The 24,433-nt window shown below is 37.5% G+C and overlaps 1 protein-coding gene across 9 annotated transcripts in view; it reads left to right on the forward strand.

The window, feature by feature from the left end:
* Positions 1 to 24,433, forward strand: part of SLC39A10 (solute carrier family 39 member 10) — a 153,561-nt gene that overhangs the window by 85,802 nt on the left and 43,326 nt on the right. For 5 of the 9 annotated variants that reach the window (XM_060411229.1, XM_060411230.1, XM_060411227.1 and 2 more), the window contains 2 exons: positions 15,692 to 15,800; positions 19,386 to 19,492. The exons of 1 other annotated variant lie outside the window; for it this stretch is intronic. In XM_060411229.1, the coding sequence (XP_060267212.1) occupies positions 15,730 to 15,800; positions 19,386 to 19,492 (178 nt within the window). In that variant the 5' untranslated portion in view covers positions 15,692 to 15,729. Of the gene's footprint in view, positions 1 to 655; positions 14,991 to 15,691; positions 15,801 to 18,625; positions 18,721 to 19,385; positions 19,493 to 24,433 lie in introns of those variants that run through there. 3 more of the 9 variants (XM_060411228.1, XM_060411224.1, XM_042244010.2) reach the window with 3 other exon arrangements.

Genomic DNA, 24,433 nt, shown 5'->3' on the forward strand with positions numbered 1-24,433 from the left:
CTCTCTGGATTCAACTTTTTCTTTTAGGCTTGGAAGGTCCACAGGAAGTGCTCTTTAGAATAAACTGGGAGGTGGGGATGGGAGAACTATGCAAAATACCTCGCATTTAGCACTAAATAAGTATTAGTTCCTTTTTCCCCTCGGAGATTGAAAGGTTACTTTAATAAAGGGGAAGGGTTAAATTAACGTAGATGTTTAACTCCTGTACAGATAAACATTTTAATTTATCAATCTGAAACCTGGCTGAAGCGTTTTCGTTTAGAGCTTCCCTTACTCGTCCGCCTCACGCGGGCGGCAGCAACCGACATGCAAAGCCAGGGGAAGAGGCGAGGGGTAAATGGTCGCTCCACGCATGCGTGAGAAGCCTTCTCAACTCCCCCGCGGCGTCTTTTCTTGGAACAAAACTAGCGCGGAGCCGCGGAGCTCCGCAATTTGCGTAGACTCGAATTTCCTATTGCTCTCACGGTCCGTGTGGAATCCTCGAGTGGGGCAGTTCCCCTACGCTATTTGCGTTATTCGAAGTGAATGGCTGGGTGGTGCGTGTACGCCCAGAGCGTAGCGCCCATAGGCGGACGGGGTGCGGCTGCGCAAGGACTTGAGTGGGCCGTGTACGCCGCTAGCGTAGCGTGGTGTCCGACGCGCGGGTCTCCGCGACGCAGTTGGCGCAGCCGGCTTTGGTGAATACACGATTTGGTGCAGCCGGGGTTTGGTACCGAGCGGAGAGGAGATGCACACGGCACTCGAGTGTGAGGTAACTATAAAACCCCGATTTGTTTACATTCCCTCCCCCAGAACCGGCCCCGTGCGCAGCGGAGACTGCGAGTCCCGGGACGGCGGGGGGGTAGAAAGGGAGACAGGAACCGGGGAGTCGGGGCTGAGTCCTTCGGGGATCGGGGCGCTGTGGGCTTCCCGCAGTTGCTGCAGTCGGCGGCGGCGGCGAGCCGGGCAGAGCGCGCGGTGGGCTGCGCGTGGGGCGCCGCCGCTCCTCGTGTGCGCTCTGGGCTGCTGCCGGGTTAGCGATCGGGCAGCCTCCGCCCCGCGTGCGGGACCCGCGCCCGAGTCAGCCTCCTGCCGAGGCTGGGGAGCCGTGCGAGAAGTGGGGGAGTCACCGCTGAGCAGGCGGCGGCGGTTGGGGGGCTGCGCGCGGCCGGTTAGGGGCCGAGGTTGGCGTGGCCGGTGGAGGCGGGGACGCGTTGGCCCGAGGATGGGAGGGTCCGCAGTCCGGTCTCGGAGGGGCTTGGAGACAGGCGGCGGCGAACGCCCCCGATCTTCCTCTCGCGTGCTCCCCTCCTGTGTGTCACGGGGATCCCCGGGATGGAGCCTGGGCGCCGCTGTTCCGGCCCGGCAGGCTAACGGACGGTGGCGCCTCTGCTCCTACCGCGGGAGGCCTGGTGGGGCTTACTTTCTCCCCGACCAACCGAAAAGCCGAGGCGGGGCGCGGGGGAGTTGATATTGAAGCCAGCTGGGGTCCCTGGAGCTGAGGGCTCGGGTGGGGCTGGGTCGGTGGTCGAGGCCGGGTGAGCCGGGAGGTGGCGCGGCTGCCCGGGCTTTGTTCGTGAAAGCCCTTTGGCGGAGAACCTTAGGGGGCCCACCAGGCTGCACTACCTCGGGGAACCTTCGCAGCCCCCTCTCCGGGTCCAGGGATCTGCTCAACTCCTTGCTTCTCCCTTGGGATCCCCGAGTGCCCAGGCCTGGTTGAGGGCGCAGGCGACGTGTGGCTTCCTGTGGCTTCTCTAAAGAACTGTTCACGTGGGAGGGAGCCTCTCCACATGGGCTGACTTTATGAGCAGGGCACAAGGAAGAGAGATCTCCCGCAGGATCCGCAGCCCTCAGTTGGAAGTGTCCCTGGCTCAGATTGTTTTAAGTAATAAAGTAACATTAAAGCACATAATTTAAAAAGATGGTAGGTTATACTGTGGACTTTTTTAAAGTCTTTTACGCCGTTTCGTTCTCTAGTTTCACCTAGGAACTGAGTCATTCTTGATGGAGCAAAACGAGCAAGTAATAAGTTTACATTCCATTTGTGTGTGTGGTTTTTTTTTTTTTGGACGGATATCTAAATTTAGCTAAGTAAGAACTAGCAAGTAATATATTGGAAAAACTGGAGATTTAAAATGTAGTTGATTGTAGTAATTCAATTGAAAGCCTGAAGACTCTTACGTACTGTTTTTTGTTAGGACTTAATTCTAGAGATGTTAAGTCATCTTGAGTCAGTCTCTTATTCTAGACCTTAGGTCCATACCAGTTATCTCACATCCCTACCTGCACTAAATACTCGATAGAGGATTATCAGTGTATTATCAGTGATGAGTGATTAGAAGAAAAGAATGATGTACTGGAGGAGCTTTTAAACTTTTGTACGGTGAAGTTCAGAATGGTGATTTTAAGTATATGGAATACATAAGATTCTGGAGAATCCAGTTGTACTAAAATATAATTACCAAAATTTTAAATATTAATGGTGAATTCATGCTTTAGTAAAGCATTAAATATCAAGAGTAATGGCAGGTCATAATGCCTAATTTCAAACTAGTGAAGACTGTAAATATAGGATTTAATTTGAATGATTTATATTAGTAGTGTCAGGTGCTGCAAGTTAACTGATTTTTTCTTTTTTGGCCTATATTTATAACTGAAGGGATAACTAAGGTTACTTTACGATATATCCTTCTTCGGTATCCAGATTCTCAAACCTGAATTCTATATACAGCTCCCTGGTTAATAACCCCTCTGTAATTTGTGCTACTTTAGAAGAAGTGGTTAGTTATGAGGTGACATCAATATATCATGTGATAACTTTTTGCTTCCCCGGTAGATCAGCAATGAAGAAATCAGCTGCCAATGCAGGAGACACAGGTTTGACCCCTGGGTCAGGAAGATCCCCTGGAGAAGGAAATGGCAACCCACTCCAGTATTTTTGCCTGGGAAATCCCATGGACAGAGGAGTCTGACAGGCTATAATCCATAGGGTCGCAGAGAATGGGACACAACTTATCCATTAAACAACAACCTTTAATTATTCTTCGTGTTAATTTGTATTCCTCTAACAACATAAAAGTCAACAGACTTCCTCCACTTTTTTAAGCACTTGATTTGAAGCCATTTTTAGGAGGCCTCCAGTTTGGTATGCAGGTACATCTCTAAGTGGTGTTTTCTTTTAGTTTTTAAACAGATTTGTTCATGCATTGGAGAAGGAAATGGCAACCCACTCCAGTGTTCTTGCCTGGAGAATCCCAGGGATGGGGGAGCCTGTTGGGCTGCCTTCTGTGGGGTCGCACAGAGTCGGACACAACTGAAGCAACTTAGCAGCAGCAGCAGCATGAAGAATATAGGGTATAGGTGTTGTAACAGGGTAATTATTCAACAACAGGAATGATTATTTACTTTTAATTAAAAGATAATTATGTTGTTACCATTCTATTACCCCACTTCCTTGACCCTTGTTTTGGCCGCTATTGGAGAGAATGTAGGGCTTGCAATGAGACTTAAAGTTCAAAACTGACCCATTATTAACTAGTTTGGTTGCCTTGAACAAATTTCTTTATCTTAATCTTTTATCTGTGAACTTGGAAGTACCAGAAAAATCTATCTCATGGTGGACTGTAGCCTACCAGGCTCCTCTGTCCATGAGATTTTCCAGGCAATAGTACTGGAGTGGATTGCCATTTCCTTCTCCAGGGACCTTCCCAACCCAGGGATTGAACCCTGGTCTCCCACATTGTAGACAGATGCTTAACCGTCTGAGCCACCAGGGAAGTCCCCATTAAATGACATAATGAATCAAAGGGCTACAGATGATTCATTTTACCTTCTTTTCTGCATACAAATCTTCCAGTTCATTAGTGGTTGAAGGACTGCTTTCTATCTTGATTCCAGAATGAGGTTTAATGGTCTCTACTGGGCCACTGAAGAGGATACAATTGTTATTCTATTATTCGTATGTAATAATCCATAGAATGTCTTCTTATTTTGCATTTTCTAACTTATAATTACATATATACGTCTTTTTTCTGCCAAACTAAATTCCTTGAGGGGCACATACTCCATAACTTTTTGTCAAATAATACTTGTGATAGTGAATGTACAAAACTTATCCAGTAAATGTGCAAAACTCTTTCATCAAATTAAAAATGTTAATTGAGTGATACAAAATTTAAATTCAGTACTAATCAAAGGAAATACTTTGGATTTTTATATGTCAGCCCTTATCTGTGTAGTGGCTACCTCAAGAATGGAAATGTTTTTGTATGTATATGTCAAAAAAGGACTATCACTAGTGTATTTTAAACTTATTCACAAGTTGCAAAAGAGTATACAGTAGGAAATGGAAAAGAGGTATAGGTGATCAAAAGAGCTAGTTATTTTGCTTTATAACAGGTTTATAACCTATAAGGTCATCTTTCATTACGAGTAATTCTTATTAAAAATATACTAACTTTAGCTGTTAGAAGAGTTCAGGTTGTCCCAACAGTTTGATGCTGCCCCCTAGTGTTTGATTCCCCTTGAAGTTTTCATTCGCTTCGTCTTTACCTTTCCCTAAAACAAAACTGTTTTAAGTTGCAATTAGATTCTTTAGTGCTACTTATATAGTTTACTTTGAGATTTCCTCCAGCTGGTTAATGTTGCTATGAGTCATTTTGAACTGTTAAAAAGCTATTGCTTTTCACCCTAATTTTTTAAATAGAGGGTGAGTTTGGATGGAGATTGAACAGTGTTTAAGTCCTTGTTTTCTTGCAAATTATGTTGGAGGAATTTTTCAGACAGAAAGAGGGCTGTGTGTTAAATATGTATCCTTGAGATTAACTTTGTATATGAATAGTAGCAGTTACTTCAGTCTGGGTTTCTTCTGCTTTCTTCTGGGTTTCTTCTTTTAACTTAGTCCCATATAACTGTATTGCCTCCACTGTACTGAAAATGTTAAAATCACATAGCCTTTATTTTTTAGTTCACGTTTTTCTGAACTCTGACATTTATAGAATGAAATTTGAAAAATAGTCTAAGGACCTTTAATAACCATAAGATTTCATGTAGTCATTTATGTAAACTCTTATTAAAATGTCAAATTATACCAGTTATCAGTATTCCAAACTATTTTTAAAATTTTCATTTTCTGTAAGTTCTGTAAATAGACCACACACACACAGAACAGGTTTTTCCAAAATAAGCAAAATATATAAGCAAATATTCTTAACAAATATTTACTATAATCAGAATATTCAAAAGTGTGTCAGTAGATATGAGGCAATTTTTAACTGAAATTGTAAAGTTTAAATGACAATAGCATTATTGAAATTATTTTCAGCTGTTTAAGAGACCATGTTTAATATTCAGAACACAATAATTTATAGTCAGCACATCACAGAACATACAGTGTTAAACTCTAATAGATTTTTAGCATTAGATTTTTCATGTGAAAAGGTATTATTGAATGGGATGATGGTTTCAGATTTTTCAGTTCAGTCGCTCAGTCATGTCTGACTCTGCAACACCATGGACTGCAGCGTGCCACGCTTCCCTGTCCATCACCAACTCCTGGAACTTGCTCAAACTCGTGTCCATCGAGTCAATGATGCCATCCAACCATCTCATCCTCTGTCGTCCCCTTCTCCTGCTTTCAGTCTTTCCCAGCATCAGGGTCTTTTCCAGTGAATCAGTTCTTTGCATCACGTGGCCAAAGTACTGGAGCTTCAGCATCAGTCCTTCCAATGAATATTCAGGACTGATTTCCTTTAGGATGGGCTGGTTTGATCTGTTAGCAGTACAAGGAACTCTCAAAAGTCTTCTCCAACACCACAGTTCAGAAGCATCAATTTTTCGGCGCTCAGCTTTCTTTATGGTTCAACTCTCACATCCATGTGTGACTTCTAGAAAAACCATAGCTTTGATTAGATGGACCTTTGTTGTCAATATCTCTGATTTTTAATATGCAATCTGGGTTGACCATAGCTTTTCTTCCAAGAAGCAGGTGTCTTTTGATTTCATTACTGCAGTCACCATCTGCAGTGATTTTGGAGCCCAAGAAAATAAAGTCTCTCACTGTTTCCATTGTTTCCCCATCTATTTGCCATGAAGTGATGGGACTGGATGCCATAATCTTAGTTTTTTGAATGTTTCAAATTTGTAAATATATGGATAAAATCTAAAATTTTTTTCAAATACAGTTTCAATTAATTTCATTAAGAGTTAGTGGTATATGATTTTGTGATTTTTATATTTATAGGCTTTCCTGGTGGCTCAGTGGTAAAGAATCCTCCTGCCAATGCAGGAGAAGGGAGTTCAGTCCCTGTATTGGGAAGATCTCCTGGAGAGGGAAACAGTAACCCACTCCAGTATTCTTGCCTGTGAAATCCCATGGACAGAGGAGCCTGATAGGCTATAGTCCATGGAGTCCCAGAGTCAGACATGACTTAGTGACTAAACAACAACTGTTATGGTTTACATTTACCCTTTATAATATATGTTTTACTGCCAAAAGAGAAGGTATCAGATAGTTGTTTTTGCATTAACATTTCATACAGCCATGTTTACATTTATTTTGGGGGACCATCCTTCCCATTCATAGTGGTTTTTCGGAATTAGAAAGTGAATCAGAATGTTGGAGATACCTTTTATCACTATAAGATTATGTACTTTCATGGAACCCAGAAGCATTGTTATTAGAATTACTAATTACTGTGAACTGCTGTATGAGTGATCACTTTAGTTTTTAGATTTATTTACATTCACATAGAAAATTAAATTGCTTTCAGTTTTAGTAACAAGGTCACAAATATATATATCGCACTGCCCTGTTACTTTCATGTTTGTAAAACAACAAAAATATCAGATGCGCTTCATACCTCTAAACTTTTTTTCTGAATTCACTTTACATGTTCTGTGACGTTTTGAGTTTTACAGTAGTGGTTTCCTCTATTATTGTCTGTTGAATTGGTAAATTTTTAAAAAAAATGTGTGGATTAAGTCAAGGGTCAGCAAGTTATGGCCATGGACCAAATCAGTTTGCTTTTGTAAATTAATTAATGGATACATGAATATATTGTGTATTGCTGCTTTGTGCCATAATGACAAAATTGAGTAGGTGCCATAGAGACTATACTGCCTGCAAATCCTAAAATGTTAACTATCTGACCCTTTAAGTCAGCCAACTCCTGGATCCAGTTCTTCATATTCTATCATTATTTGACATGATGCTGTTTTTAAAATACTTATATTTTCCTAGTTCCTATATAAGTAAAATACTTCAGCAGAGAAGCATTCAAATATAAATGAATGGGTAATAATATGAGTTCTCAGGTATTCTTCACATAAATAGTATAAGAAGCTTTTTATCTCTTCCCTGTCAGAGGAATAGCACCCTTATTTATGATGCTTAGAGTTGTAATGTGTCTTTCGACCTGGAGCTACTACCTAGCTCTATCACTGTGTTTCTACTGCTACTTAAGCAGTGTCTCTCAGTTTACCTTCTCTCGTTTAAAAGGTGACTGTCTTCCTTGTACCTCCTTCAGAGAAGAAAGTGTTTCATATTTATTTTTATGCCTTCTCCCTGCCCCTTCCTCTTCCCTTTCCTCCTCTCTCCTTTGTTCCCACTTCCCTCATAAAGCAATTCATGATTGCATGTTTACAGAACTGTGAACAGGTGTTTTGGTGTAATACTTCTCAGTGCACCTTTGCTGAAGTTGAATCATTATTTTATTCTGTTTACATGTGAATAAGTGTACTTTGTGCTTTGTTGTAGAAGAACATAGCTTCAGGATGAAGGAAAGATTGATTTATATACCGTATCAAGATATTTAGAGTAAGATATGAATTGTTATTACATTGCAAATCAGTGAGGTCAGTAAAAGTATAATATTTGAAAAACATTTTATGTAATTATAATGTAATTATTACATAATTATATGCATAATTACAACAAAATTGAGAACAGATACCATGTATTATATATAATGTATGTCGGAAAGCAACAGGATTATGTTTTCTATTTCCATGGACCTTGTTTAATGTAGAATTTCAACTGACTTCATAACTTGTTAATGTTTGGAATATATATGTTAAGATTTTTGTTTTAAATTAGCATACTCTTGTTTTTTCAAGTAAGGTGAATTATTTGATTTATATAGCAACAACAACAACCAGTGTAAGTAAGTTTATTTTCAAGAAAATAATCATTAATGTAAAAAAAGAACTGAAGAAGGAAATCAACTACAATTGAATTACTGAAAGAGATTTTAAGAAAAAGTGTTTAAGCACACTGTAAATATAATATCTACAATATAATTTATGATTTGTATATAAACATGTTTACAGCTTTTCCTCTGAAGATTTCTGCTTAAACACACATACTTGAAAGTTTTATTAAGGCTAAAATGTAAACTTTCTTAGTGAACAGATAAAAGACTATTGTTTGTTAGTTCAGTGGTTGTTCTATTCCCTAAAAATGAAATGGATGGGTCATGTTAATTTTAATTACTTTTTTTTTTTTAAAAAAAACAATGTTAAATATAGGGGGGGAACAACTTCTTAAACTTAGAAGTCATAAAGAAATTGCAAAAATAAATTATAGATATCAGTGCATGTACACGGAAACACATCTGTCCATGAAAGGGAAAATATTGTAATCAAAGTAAAAAAGCATTGGACAGAATTGAAGATGTTTTCTGCAGAAAATATGACTAAGTAATGTTATATACAAAGTTCATGCATGTTTATAAAAATATTGAGACACCAGGAATAATTTGAAAATGTAAATAAGAATAAGGTAATTTTGTATTGTGTGTGTATGCAGTCCTTTACGACCCCATGGACTGTAGTGTGCGAGGCTCTGTCCATGGGATTTTCCAGACATGAATATTGGAGTATGTTGCTGTTTCCTTCTCCAGGGGTTCTTACTGACCCAGGGATCAAACATGCTTCCTTCTCTTGCGTCTCCTGCATTGGCAGGCTAATTCTTTATCCCTCTGCCACCTGGGAATTTTACCTGTTCCAAAATTAATAGTAGCAACTACTAATGAGAATACTATGATCATACAGCTGGTGGCAGTATAACCAAATTTAATTTGTCTAGAAAACAATTTGAACGTATGTAACAAGACCTGCCTGAGAAGTATTCAGAATTTTGTGGTCTTTCCCCATGTCTTGGACTTATCCAACCAAGTAGGTAACTAAAAACAATAGCACAAATTGAAGTTAAAATGATTATATAATGTGATTAAAACTCTATAAACTAATGCTTGTGAAATCTTGAAACTGTAATTTACTTTCCTCCACATGTGACACATGTGACTTTGTTTAACAGAAATTAAGATTTATAATTGCTAGATTTTAGTTTTTTCAGTCAGAATTGTATATGAATATAGTTTAAAGAATTAAATAGTTCTATGAAATTAAGGTTGGAGAAAGAAAAAAATCAGTCCTTTGTCTTTTACATTCTGCCTAGAGATATAAGGAACTCTTTTGGTTTCTTAGTTGTTTTGCTGTTCACTGCCATGTCTCCAATATATTCATAACTTGTTGATTTTCAATTTTAGTCATTGTCTGCTTTGGATTTAGCACTCTTCCCACCTCTCCATGAACCCTATCATTTCCTATATCTCAGTTTTTCAGTACAGTTATATTATAAATCTGGTTTAGAACAGTAGTGTTATCTTTTTATGACTATAAAGGTTATTTGCTGCTGTAAATTGGTACTTACCCTGCACAACTTTTTTTCCCCTGGCATTAATAATTTTCTTATTTTTTCTTTTTCTAAATGTCTATATATCACAAAATCTACCCCAGTCTGTGTATCTGAATGTGATTCTGTAAGACAGAGAATGTGCCCTAAAACACTCTGTTTAAGAATTTTGTGTAGTTTTCTTTATATTGGAGAAGGTCGAACTTGATCATAAAGATGGATTGATCATTGATTAATGAAATTGGTGTTTGCTAGTAGAAATTAAGTAGTTTTGATGTTTGAATTATAATTTTGTAAGATTCTGCTAAATGGCAGAACAGAACCATTTAACTTTGTTTAAACAACTGTAAGGACAGCTAAAATTTATCAGATAGAAAGCTTTCCTGGTGGAGAAGTAGTAGTCTGTGTTGTCAGCAGCATCAAAAAATGTTAATGTTATGAAAATGTTGCCTTGGAGATTCTGTTTTTTTTCCCCCCTAATCTTATGGAAAGGAAGGATCATTTTACCTGGCAGTGCTTACGAATGGTAAGTTGGTACAGAACTGGGGACATGTAACAGTGACAAGATGCTGAAAAAGGAAAATAGGAACAGTGACGATGAATGGAGTAATAAAGATTAGAGGCAGTGGCAGTAACTATTCTTAGAATGAAGGCAATGGTCAGGGATGATGACTGGAAAGAGAACACAGCTCTGCAAGTTGAAAGGAAAAGGCATGTGTTTCTCATCCAGGTCCTAAGGTTAGCCCCCTGTCTTTAAGTCCTCTTTATGACTACATGTTGTACAGGTGTATATGCATTTGTAGTGGGAAGAGATTGAAGCTTATTAAATGGAAAGGCTAAAATTATAAACATTTTAGTAGCTTCAAAAGGCATCACAATATTTTGTGATTGATAAAGGTCAGCCAGCACATACATTTACAAATCTCGGACGTTCTTTGTATTCACAAGCAGCAAAACAGACATGGAAATGTTTAAGGTGGCTTTCTACAATATGGTTCCAGATTCCCTGTAATGAATGCTTGAAAAGCAGAGACTTCAGATAGTTTGAACATTTAATGAGAAAATGTAAGTTTGTACATAAATGTTTAGAATACAATAATAGATTTGATGTGTGATTGCTTGATCTAGTACATTTGATCAATGCTCATGTTTGTATTCTGTCTCTTGAAAAATAAAAGTGAAACAGAAGGAGCTCTGAATTTTGCCTGACCTCCATTAGCATGCCTCTACTATTTTTATATGAATGAGTTGCAGGGTAAATATTAGAGATTGTGCTTATTTTGATAATAACTACATTGACATTCCAAACTGAGGTAAAGTAGGGGAATGAAAAAGGACACCTTGAAGCTCTAAGAGGATTTAAGGGTTCTTGATAAGGACTCATTACTGAAGTAATTTTATGCCTTGAGGTTTTATAAAGTCAGTGAAACTGGTATGTCATCGTAATTCATCGCAACTTTTTTTTAGTTGGATGCCTCCTGTAATCTAAGAGTTGTTCTTGGATGTACTAACACTGCATATGCTCTCGGAATATTTTTGATAGCATTCTTTGGAAGGAGTCAGAGCAAAGGGACCTTTTTCCCACTCTGGTTCTGTACTTTTCAGAAGTTAAGTGAAAGACATGTAGTAGTACCACATCAAATAGTGGTAATACTTCAGGTTAATAAACTTTACAAAGTACACATTTCATATACATTAGTTCAGTTGGTGGATATATGAAGGTACTATTTCCCCTGTTCTTCAGAGAGGAAACAGTGACAATGAACTAGACAGTGACAGTGAACTAGAGATGAAGGTTTCTGACTCCTGATTCTATTCTGTGTACATTACATTGGGTGGTTATATCAGAAATGGAATTTAAAATGGATCCAACTTCAGTTCAGTTCAGGCGTTCAGTGGTGTTCGACTCCTTGTAACCTCATGGACTGTAGCATGCCAGGCCTCCCTGTCCATCCCCAGCTCCTGGAGTTTACCAAGTAAATGTGGATCCAGGAAGATCCAAGTTATATTACTATTAATAACTTGCACTTAAATAGCATTTAAACATTTACAATAAAATGGAAAAACATTAAAAACTTTTATCATTACAAAAAAAGGATACACATTATTTTATTTGGTCTTCATAATTACTGTGAAATAGAACAGGAATTAAAACCCCCACTTTATAGCTGGTGTAATAAAGAGGCTAAGTAATTTGCCCAGCATGTTATAGCTGCTCCTGCTGCTAAGTTGCTTCAGTCGTGTCTGACTCTGTGCGACCCCATAGACGGCAGCCCACCAGGCTCCCCTGTCCCTGGGATTCTGCAGGCAAGAACGCTGGAGTGGGTTGCCATTTCCTTCTCCAGTGCATGAAAGTGAAAAGTGAAAGTGAAGTCGCTCAGTCCTGTCCAACTCTTCGTGACCCCATGGACTGCAGCCTACCAGGCTCCTCCATCCATGGGATTTTCCAGGCAAGAGTACTGGAGTGGGTTGCCATTGCCTTCTCCGATCTTATAGCTATCAAGTGGGAAGACCAGGTTTCTGAGATCTTTGCCTTTTAGACTAGTATTTCTTCAGTAAACAACTAGTCTCATTGCTTCTCATCCATTTTGTGTGTACTGCTGTTGAATCATAGAGGGATACTAAATTGGTGTCTGACTACATGGATAAATTTTGCTGAAGTAATTTAGTAATATACCAGTTGTATAATATTTATGTGATTCAAGATATAAATAAAACAAATTTCGGCCATGATAGTGAAACCTTTCCCAAAAAATGAAGTCTTTTTTGAAATTAGGGTGCCATGTATATTATTGAATAGATTTTCATGTTAAGTTTACTTAATACATGATATATTTATATAATCCAGGTTGAGAGTTTTAGTGGTTTCTCTCTTGGTTTCCACCTCATTGACCTTTAAAATATATATCTGGAACATTGAAATAGCTAGTTTTAAAACATTGGTAAGTGACTTATAATATTTTTTCTCTGATTGTTAGTTTGTATATATACGTATTTGTATGTGTGAAAGTCAAGAACCTGAGACAGACATTAACTTTTGGTTCTTTCATTTGACCTACATTTTCCTTTAAAAAAAAAAAAATCCCCTTGAGTAAAAGTTGTTTGCTTTGTTCTTAATCAAGTGAATAGATTATACACAGGATATACTTAGTTGGCCTCTCTAGTAACAGGAACCACGTATTGGGAATTATTTTTCTTACATCAGTCAAATCATTTTGTTAAGTAATATAGTGATATCAGGGCTTCCTCGGTGTCTCAGCGGTAAAGAATCCTCCTGCAAAGGAGATGTGGATTCAATCCCTGGGTCGGGAAGATCCCCTGGAGGAGGAAATGGCAACCCACTCTAGTGTTCTTGCCTGGAGAATCCCATGGACAGAGGAGCCTGGCAGGCTACAGTCCATGGGGTCACAGGGTCAGACACTTAGCACGCATACTCATAGTGATATAAACTTTTTTTTTTAAACTAACTGTAAATATTAGAGACCATTTCTTTTCCCTTTAAAATGTTTTGGTAGTATATTTTAGATGGATTGCATTAGTAGTTATCCCACAGTGTTCTGGTTTTTAAGATACACAGATATGCTGGTGTAGCAGAAAGAGCCCCTGATTTTCAAGTCAGAAGAGTGCCACAAACTTGAAATACCACTTTAATCATATGTATACCTCTGGGTCTTAGATATCCATGTATTAAAAAAAAAAAAAGTGTTTCGTTGATTATACTTGAGAATCTCTTCATCTTAAACTTTCTACAACCCTATTTTCATTTGTATGAAATAAAGATCATTATCTTTCTTGAGGCAAAAGACCTATAGACAGATTAGTGTACTTTAGATATATTCTTGATGAAAGTGTTTTATTTACTTAAAAATTGAAAATTTTTTTTGCCATTTTATGTAGGAAAACTACAATTGAAAGCCTATAATTAAAAATTTTTGTAAATCTTCATAGAAGAACTTACTGTGGAGATTATCAATCCTGATTACTTCCTATTAAAGTTTTAGTTAACCTTTCCTTAGGTATAATCATATATTTTCTTAAGCAAGATTCTTGGTTACAAATGATTTTTTTTCTCTGGTTAAAAAACGGATTTTCTGTTATGGTATTTTTAGGAATGCATGCAAAAACTGGTAAAATTAGAATAAGATCTCTAATTTAGTTATCAGTATTATATCAATGTCAGTTTCCTGGTTTTGAAAATGTACTATGCTTATGTAAAATGTTTTCATTGGGGAAAATTGGGTAAAGAGTACATGAGTAAACTCTGGACTATTTTCACAAGTTCAAGTTCTTGTGAGCCTTAAATTATTTTAGAAAACGTAAATTTATCTTTGGGTATGGTTAAGTATGGGTCTGTTTCTAGAAACTGCATATTACTGATTTTACTACTTGAAAGTTGAAATATGTATTCTTAATGGATTAAAAGGTATGTTTTGTCTGAAATATAGAATACCTCTAGAAAAGCACCCAGATGTTAAGTGTGAAAGTGAAGTGAAAGTGGAAGTCGCTCAGTCGTGACCGACTATACAGTGGAATTCTCCAGGCCAGAATACTAGAGTGGGTAGCTGTTAAGTGTAAACCTTGACAAGTTGATGAAGTGAACACACCTGGGTAACCAGCACCCATGGGTAAAGATAGAACACGAACTGTAGCACAGAACTCCTCCCTGGTTCCTCTCATTACTTTTCACACCAAAGAATAACCACTAGCCTCACTGAATATTTAGGTCTGATGTTAGTGTTAAAATATTAGTGAATTTTATCAAAAATGTGGGTTTCATTTTTTCTTTGCATCAAATGTAATGTATTTACATCAGAAGTAGTGTACACAGCACAATGACTAAAGTACTTAATTGTGAATTAAACTGACCCTTCATGTAGAAATTACACAATGAGACAATATTTAAACCTTTCACTGTGATAGTAAATTGGAAATCAGTAACAAAAGGTAAAATTAAATGTGTGGTGGCAACTATGAGTTATTTTCCAGAAACCATTCTTTTCTTGTGCAGTAGAATTATGTTTGTAGTACCCAGAATTCTTGAGTGAATAACTTAATGTATATTTGCTGAATTGAAAACCAAATCAGTTATAAAACTAATACTCTTAATTCCTAAAACTTTAAAAACTGTGAAACATAAGTGACAGCAGAAGATTTTGTCTAGGGCAAAACTGAGTCCTGTAAACGCCAGTATTTAGCATTGAGAGATAAATGGACTTGGGCAACATTTCCACCATTCCTGCATCTACCCCGAAGATCTTTTTGCTATGGATAGAAAAGGATCCTTAAGAAAAGGATTTCACAGAATGCTTGGGAAACTGTAAGTTGTAGGTGAGACTGTATTTTCCAGTCTCCTTATTTATTTGATTGAGCCAATGTGGCTATGTTCTTGCCAATGAAGTCTGAGAAGTGATGAAAGCAATATCTACTTTATTTGCTGCTTCAGAAATTTCTGAACCTTGATTTCCATTGTTTGTTTTACCACTGACAAGAATAGCCCTCATGTAAGACTGAGGTGTCTCTGACTGACTGGGGCTCACAAACCTGGAGCAGTCATCTTGGACGGGTATCAAGAGAAATTAACTGCTTGTTTCTTAAGCCACTACCCTTTGAGAGAGGTTTCTTTGCAATAGCTGCTTAGTCTGTGCTGACAAATGCATACTTAATCCAAGTGATTCTTAGGCACATATCTGCTATAGCTGTTCTAAAGTTGCAAAGTTAATATATGATTTACTTTTAAGAATACTTAACAGATTTAAATATTACCTGTATAATGTCATTCATGTATTTATTTGCCTTCCTGTGATGCTCTCTTGAATGTAAATGATTATGATTAGGGGACTCAAGATAGCAGAATCTTTTCAGTAAACAAATTGAGTACATTTAAAAAGTGTTTAAAAATGACAAAGCTCATATAGATCACTGACATTTTTTGTGTTGCACGGAGTCATTCATTTGATGTTGCCTGATCAATATGTATGTATGTTTTATTTTCACCACTGGTGCTTATTCATTTGACAGTGGGATAATATGCAGTGAAGAAGCGGCAAGACATTTACATGTCAGATGAACAGAGCAACATTCATTCAGAGTATCGCCTTTCACTAGCATCTTCTAGTGGAAAACCAAGGTAATTGTAGGGTGTGTAATGTCCTCTTTCTGCTAGTAATAGCAATTGTCTTAATTATGTATGCTCTTTCATTTTCATTACTCTATAAAATTGATATGTTTAAAATCGTGATTTTATCCTTGAGACTATTATATAAGAAACTGAAGTGTTTGGATTAAAAACCAAAATCTCCAACCTAATGTAGCTTTGGGATTAAATATATTTTACAGAACTATTTTCCAAAATTCTTAACTCACATAAGCCACATATGATAATTAAACCTAATTTATTCAGGTAATACTCAATTTAATTGAGTATCATTTGACATAAATGGGAGTGTTTGATAATTTACATGTGTAGGTAGTGTCTTAAACTTTAGCTAGCAACAGACTCAACTAGGAAGACTGGTTGACACTGCTGAGCCTAACCCCAGAGTTCCAGATTTAGTAGGTCTGGGTGGGGTGAAAGAATTTACATTTCTAAGAAATTTTCAGGTAATCATGATATGGCTTCTGCTGCTCCTCCAATATATGTTGATTAATCAACCACCTGATGGTGGTTAGGTATCAAACTTTAAAAATGTACATATCGTACAGATGACCCCTGACTTAGGGTATTTTGAATTTACAGTGGTGAAAAAGAAGTATGCGTTCAATATTTGAATTTTGAATTTTTATCTTTGCCCAAGCTAGTGATGTACAGTACAGTACACTCTTGATGCTGGGCAGTGGCAATGAGCTGCAGCCCACAGTCAGCTGTGCAATCACAGGGGTAAACAGGCATTCTATATCAATTCATACAACCTTTTTTTTTTTTCCGTACAACCTTCCTGTTTTCACTTTCAGTATTTAGTAAAGTTCATGAGATTATTATGAAACAGGCTTAGTGTTAGATGATTTTGCCCAGCTGTAGGCTAATTAATGGTAAGTGGTCTGAACACATTTAAAGTAGGCTGGGCTAGCTATGATGTTCAACAGATAATGTATATTAAATGTATTTTCAACTTAGGATATTTTTCAAGTTAGGATGGATTGAGGCAGCAGTGTAAGGTAATATCTGTTTCTTTACATCAGATTTTTGATTAACATCTGGTATTTTCGGGTATTAATTTTTGCCTCTTAATGTCTTATGTTCTTTATATCATATACAAAATCATTGTTACTGATTCTTTTTCTGGATTCTGTTCTTCTTTGGTCTATCTGTTATTTTAGTTATTGTAACTTTCTAAAAAGAAGTCTTTGTCATCTTGCTAATTTTCTGAACTTTGTTGATTGCGCTTCGGTTTTGCTCTTCCATATGAATTTTTGGATGAGCTTATGCAGTCTCACGAAAAATTGACAGCTGCAGGATTTTGACTGACATTGAATTAGATTTGTATACACTTGGAAGACTATATATCTTAAGGTGTTTATTCCATTCATGTAGGTGGTCTTTGTACAGTTTTCGCAATTCTTCTTTACTGTCCTTCAACAGTATCTTATACACTTCTCCTTTTAATGGTCTTACTCTGTTTCTGTCTAGGAATCTAGTAATTTTTGTTTTCTAATTGGTTTTCACTGGATAAAATATGATATTTAAAAACTTTTTATTGAAGTACTATATGTATACAGAAAAATAAACAGTATGATAAGTACAGTGAATTATCACAAAGTAAACATTACCATACCCACTCCAGTGTTCTTGCCTGGAGAATCCCAGGTAAGGGATGGTGGAGCCTGGTGGGCTGCTGTCTATGGGGTTGCACAGAGTCGGACACGACTGAAGTGACTTAGCAGCAGCAGCAAACATTACCATTACTCAAGAAAGAGAACATTATTACAATTTCCAATCCCAATTATCACCCTCTCCCTTCCCTTCAGAAAATAACTATTAAGGCCTCTTGGTTTAGTTTTTGCCCATTTTAAATTATATGTAAATAGACTTTTATTTATTTAAAAGTCAGTGTTTTATTTAGTGTTTGTTATCTTGTTTTGTTGTTGTTCAGTCACTAAGTTGTTTCCAACTCTTTGCAACCCCATGGACTGTGACACACCATGCTACCCTGTCCTTCACTATCTCCTGGAGTTTGCTCAAACTCATGTTCATTGAGTTGATGATGCCATCTGACCATCTCATTCTCTATTGTCCCTTTCTCCTCCTGCCCCCAATCTTTTCCAGCGTCAGGGTCCTTTCCAGTGAGTTGGCTCTTTGCATCAGGTGGCCAAAGTATTGGGGCTTCAGCAACAGTCCTTCCAATGAATATTCACAGTTGAGTTCCTTTAGGATTGACTGGTTTGATCTCCTTGCAGTCCTAAGGGACTCTCAGGAGTCTTCTGCAGCACCACAGTTCTAAAGTATCAGTTCTTTGGTGCTCAGCCGTCTCTATGGTCCAACTCTCACATCTGTTCATGACTACTGGAAAAACCATAACTTTGACTATATGGACCTTTGTCAGCAAAGTGATGTTCAGGCTAGTTACATTTTAAGTGCTCAGTAACCACATGTGGCTACTGGCTACTGTGCTGGAAAGGTTTATTTAGGAGACTTAGCTTCAAGACCTTCAATATAGGATATAATATGCATTATAAAGGAAAGACTGATAAAATAATACAGTTACCTTCTGCTTAGTCTCAATTTGTGAGATTCATTTATGTTAGTGTCTGAAGCTTTATTTTCATTCCTGTGTAGTATTCCATTGTAAAATTGTTGTTTTATTCATTTATGTGTTTATCAACATTCTAATGTTGATGGACATTTGGCCTTTTGCTTGTTTTGAGCTATGATGAATAATGATTGTGTGAATTTTTATGTTCCTTCATTTCTTTTGGCGTTCCTGTACATGTGTTTTGGCATATATCCAAGAGAAGTATTGCCATGTGAAAGGATATGCTTATGTTCATCTTCTGGTAGATCCTGCCAAACAGCTTTCGAAAGGTTACCAGTCTACAGTCCCGCCAGTAGTGTACGCAAGTTCTAATTGACTCCATATTCTTGCTACATCTTTTATGTTTTATTCATTCTGGTGGGTATGTAGTGGTATCTACCTGTGATTTTAATTTATAATTCTCTATTAAGGTTGAGAATCTTTTCATAAGCTTCTTAGTAATTTGGCTAACCTCTTATAAAGTACCTGTTCAAAATCTACCTAGTTTTCCATTGAGTTGTCTCATAACTTTCATATTGATTTGTAGGAATTCCTTATATATTCTTGACTATTAACATTGCCATACTCTTCTGCCAATCTGTTGTTGCCTTTTTTTACTCTCTTGATGAATATCAATTTCTTTATTTTAATGTAGTATATTTTATCAGTCTTTACTTTATAATGCATGTTATGTCCTGTCTTGAAAGTCATGAAATTAGTTTCCCATATAAATCTTCTAGATCTATACTTTCCAGTACAGTATTTAGTAGCCACATGTGGCCACTGAGCATTTGAAATGTGACTAGTCTGAGTTAAGATATCTTGGGGCACAAATCAAGCCTCAGTAAATTTAAGAAAATTGAAATCATATCAAGCATCTTTTCTGACAACTACACTAAGAGACTAGATATCAATTACAGGGGAATAAACTGTGAAAAAAATACAAACACATGAAAATTTAACAATACGTTTCTAAATAACAGACACATTACTGAAGAAATAAAAAGGGAAATAAAAAAGTTCCTAGAAACAAATGACAATGAAAACATGACCCAAAATCTCTGCGATGCCACAAAAGCAGTTCTAAGAGGTAAGTTGATAGCAATGCAATCCTACCTCCAGGAACAGCAAGAACATTGGATAGAGAACCTAACTTTATCCTTGCTGCTGCTGCTGCTAAGTTGCTTTAGTCTTGTCCAACTCTGTGCAACCCCATAGATGGCAGCCCACCCGGCTCCCCCATCCCTGGGATTCTCCAGAACGCAGGAGTGGGTTGCCATTTCCTTCTCCAATGCATGAAAGTGAAAAGTGAAAGAGAAGTCGCTCAGTCGTGCCTTCTCCACTTTATCCCTAAAACAGCCTAAAAAAGAACAGAAAAACTCCAGAGTTAGTAGAAAGAAAGAAAGATCAGAGCCAAAATAAATGAAAAAGAAATTAAGGAAACAGTAATAAAGATTAATAAAACTAAAACCTGGTTCTTTGAGAAAATCAAATTGAAAAACTATTAGCCAGACTCATCAAGCAAAAGGGGGAGAAGGATCAAATCAACAAAATTAGAAATGAAAAAGGAGAGAGATTACAGCAGACAACACAGAAATACAAAGGATCATAAGAGACCATTATGAGCAACTATATGCCAATAAAATGGACAAACTGGAAGAAATGGACAGATCCTTAGAAAAGTTCAACCTTCCAAGACTGAACCAAGGAGAAAGAAATTAGGAACAAGTGAATCACAAGAACTGAAATCTAAACTGTGATCAAAAATCTCCCACAAAACGAAAGCTCAGGGTCAGATTGCTTCACAGGCGAATGCTGTCAAACATGTAGAGAAGGGCTAATGCCTATATTTCTGAAGATTTCAGAAAATCACAGAAGAAGGAACAATTCCAAACTCATTCTACGGGGCCACCATTACTCTGATACCAAAAACAGATAAAGCTATCACAAAGAAAATTGCAGGCCAGTATCACTGGTGAACATAGATGCAAAAATCCTCAACAAATTCTAGCAAACAGAATTCAGCAACACATTAAAAAGATCATATACCTTGATCAAGTTGGGTTCATACCAGGGATGCAAAGATTCTTCAATATATGCAAATCAATCAATGTGATACACCATACTAACAAATTGAAAGATAAAAATCATATGATAATAGATGTCAAAAGCCTTTGACCAAATTCAGCACCCATTTATTTAAAAAAAAAAAAAAAACCTTCAAAAAATGGGCATAGAAGGAACCTACCTCAAAATAGTAAAGGCCATATATGATAAAACCCACAGCAAACATTATTTTCAGTGGTGAACAACTGAAAGCATTCCCTCTAAGATCAGGAACAAGACAAGAGTGCCCACTCTTGCCAGTATTATTTAGCATATTTTTGGAAGTCCTAGCTATGGCATGGAGCCTGGTGGGCTGCCGTCTATGGGGTCGCACAGAGTCGGACACGACTGAGTCATTGTAGCAGCAGCAGCAGCTATGGCAGAGTAGAAAAAGAAAAGGAGTCCAGATTGGAAAAGTAAAATTCTCACTGCAGATGACATGATACTGTACAAAGAAAACCCTAAAGATAGTATATCCGAACATTAACTAGAGCTAATCAGTCAATTTAGTAAAATCACAGGATACAAAATCAATACACAGAAATCACTTGGATTCCTATACACTAACAGTGAAAAATCAGAGATTAACAAATCAATCCCATTTACCATTGCAATAAAAACAATAAAATATGTAGGAATAAACCTACCTAAGGAGACAAAAAAGCTGTATATAGAAAACTATGACACCAATGCTAGAAATCAAAGATGATATAAACAGATGGAGAGATATTCCATGTTCCTGGGTTGGAAGAATCAATATTGTGAAAATGACTCTACTGCTAAATGCAGTCTACAGATTCAGTACAATCCCTATCAAATTACCAATGGCATTTTTCACAGAACTAGAACAAAAAATTTCACAGTTTGTATGGAAATACAAAAGACTCCAAATGGCCAAGGCAGTCTTGAGAAAGAAGAATGGAGCTGGAAGAATCAACCATCCTGATGTCAAACTATACTATAAAGCTACAGTCATCAAGACAGTATGGTACTGGCATAAAAACAGAACTATAGACCAATGAAACAAGATAGCCCAGAGTTAGGGGGCCCATAGGTGTGTGGATTTGTCTTTGACAAAGGAGGCAAGTATATACAATGGAGAAAAGATAGTCTCTCCAATAAGTGGTGCTGGGAAAACTGGACAGCTATATGTAAAAGAATGAAATTAGAACACTTCCTAACAGCATACACAAAGGTAAACTCAAAATGGATTGAAGAACTAAATGTAAGACTAGAAACTACAAAGCTCTTAGAGGAAAACATAGGCAGAACACTCTATGACATAAATCACAGCAAGATCCTCTATGACTAATTCTAGAGTCAGCTCTCAGAGTAGTGGAAATAAAAAAACAAAACTAAACAAATGGGACCTAATTAAACTTAAAAGCTTTTGCACAGCAAAAGAAACTACAAACAAGGTGAAAAAGCAACCCTCAGAATGGGGAAAAAAGCAAGCGAAACAATTGACAAATTATTGATTCCTAAAATACATAGGAAGCTCATGCAACTCAATACCAGAAAAACAACTCAATCCAAAAGTGGACAGAAGACCTAAACAAACGTTTCTCCAAAGAAGACATACACATGGCTAATATATACATGAAAAGATGCTCAACGTTACTCATTATTAAAGAAATGCAAATCAAAACTACAATGAGAGATCACCTCGCCTGGGTCAGAATTGCCATCATCAAAAAATCTTCAAACAATAAATGCTGTAGAGGGTGTGGAGAAAAGGGAACCCTCTTGCACTGTTACATCGTGAGAATGTAAATTGATAACAGCCACTATGGAAGACAGTATGGCAATTCCTTAAACTAGAAATAAAACTACCATGTGACCCAGCAATTCCAACATTAGGTGTATACCCTGAGAAATCTGAAATTGAAAAAAACACATGTACCCAGTGTTCACTGTGGCACTGTTCACAATAGCTAGGACATGGAAGCAACCTAGAGGTCCATCGGCAGATGAATGGATAAAGAAGCTGAGGTTCATATGCACAATGGAATATTACTCAGTGATAGAAAGGAATGCATTTGAGTCAGTTCTAATAAAGTGTATAAACCTAGAGCCTGTTATGCAAAGTGAAGTAAGTCAGAGAAAAATACTGTATATTAGTGCATATATATGGAATCTAGAAAAATGATACAGATGAACCTATTTGCAGGGCAGTAGTGAAGACACAGACATAGAGCACAGGCTTGTAGACACCATGCTGGGAAGAAGAGGGTGGGACAAATGGAGAGAGTAGCATGGAAACCTATACCCTACTGTATGGAAATTTGCTGTATGACGCAGGGAACTCAGACCGGGGCTGTGTGACAACCTAGAGCAATGGGAAGTGGGAGGGAGGTTCAAGAGGGAGGGGACATATTATAATTATGGCTTATGCATGTTGCTGTATGGCCAAAACTAAACACAATATTGTAAAACAATTATCCTTAATTAAAAATAGATACTTTTTTCTTTAAAGTTCTGTAAGTATAAGATCTCCCACACTGTAGGCAGACGCTTTACATCTGAGCCACCAGGAAAGTCCAAGTATAAGGTGATCTCCCCAGGTCGATAGGTGCCCAATATGCTACTGGAGAAGAGTGGAAAACCTAACTCCAGAAAGAATGAAGAGACAGAGCCAAAGCAAAAACAATGCCCTGTTGTGGATATGACTGGTGATGGAAGTAAAGTCCAATGAGGTAAAGGACAATATTGCATTGGAACCTGGAATGTTAGGTCCATGTATCAGGGTAAATTGGAAGTGGTCAAACAGAAGATGGCAAGGGTGAACATCAGCATTTTAGGAATCAGTGAACTAAAATGAACTGGAATGGGCGAATTTAACTCAGATGACTGTTATATCTACTAGTGTGGGCAAGAATCTCTTAGGAGAAATGGAATTGTCATAGTCAACAAAAGAATCCAAAATGCAGTTCCTGAGTGCAGTTTCAAAACCAACAGAGGTTCTCTGTTTGTTTCCAAGATGAACCATTCATTCGTTACCACAGTAATCCAAGTCTATGCCCTGACCAGTAATGCTAAAGAAGCTGAAGTTGAACTGTCCTATGAAGACCTCCAAGACCTTCTAGAACTAATACACAAAAAAAGATGTCCTTTTCATTATAGGGGACTAGAATGCAAAAGTAGGAACTCAAAAGATGGCTGGAGTAACAGGCAAATTTGGCCTTGGAATACAAAAATGAAGCAGGGCAAAGGCTAACAGAGTTTTGCCAAGAGAATGCACTGGTCATAGCAAAACCCTCTGCCAACGACACAAGAGACTACTGTACACATGGACATCACCAGATGGTCAATACCAAAATCAGGTTGATTCTATTCTTTGTAGCCAAAGATGGAGAAGTTCTATAGTCAGCAAAAACAAGACCAGGAGCTGACTGTGGCTCAGATCATGAACTCCTTATTGTCACCTTCATACTTACATTGCAGAAAGTAGAGAATACCACTAGACCATTCACGTATGACCTAAATCAGATCCCTTATGATTATATAGTGGAAGTGACAAATAGATTCAAGGGATTAGATCTAATAGAGTGTGTGAAGAACTATGGATGTAGATTCATGACATTGTACAGGAGGCAGTGATCAAGGCCATCTCCAAGAAAAAGAAATGGAAAATGGCAAAATGGTTGTCCGAGGAGGCCTTATAAATAGCTGTGCAAAGAAGAGAAGGCAAAGGCAAAGGAGAAAAGGAAAGATATATCCACTTGAATGCAGAGTACCAGAGAATAGCAAGGAGAGATAAGAAAGCCTTCCTCAGTGATCAGTGCAAAGAAATAGAAGAAAACAATAGAATGGGAAAGACTAGAGATCTCTTCAAGAAAATTAGAGATACCCAGGGAACATTTCATGCAAAGATGGACACAAGAAAGGACAGAAATGGTATGGACCTAACAGAAGCAGAAAGTAT

The sequence above is a fragment of the Ovis aries genome, chromosome 2 (assembly GCF_016772045.2).
Source record: "Ovis aries strain OAR_USU_Benz2616 breed Rambouillet chromosome 2, ARS-UI_Ramb_v3.0, whole genome shotgun sequence".
NCBI classification, from domain to species: Eukaryota; Metazoa; Chordata; class Mammalia; order Artiodactyla; family Bovidae; genus Ovis; species Ovis aries.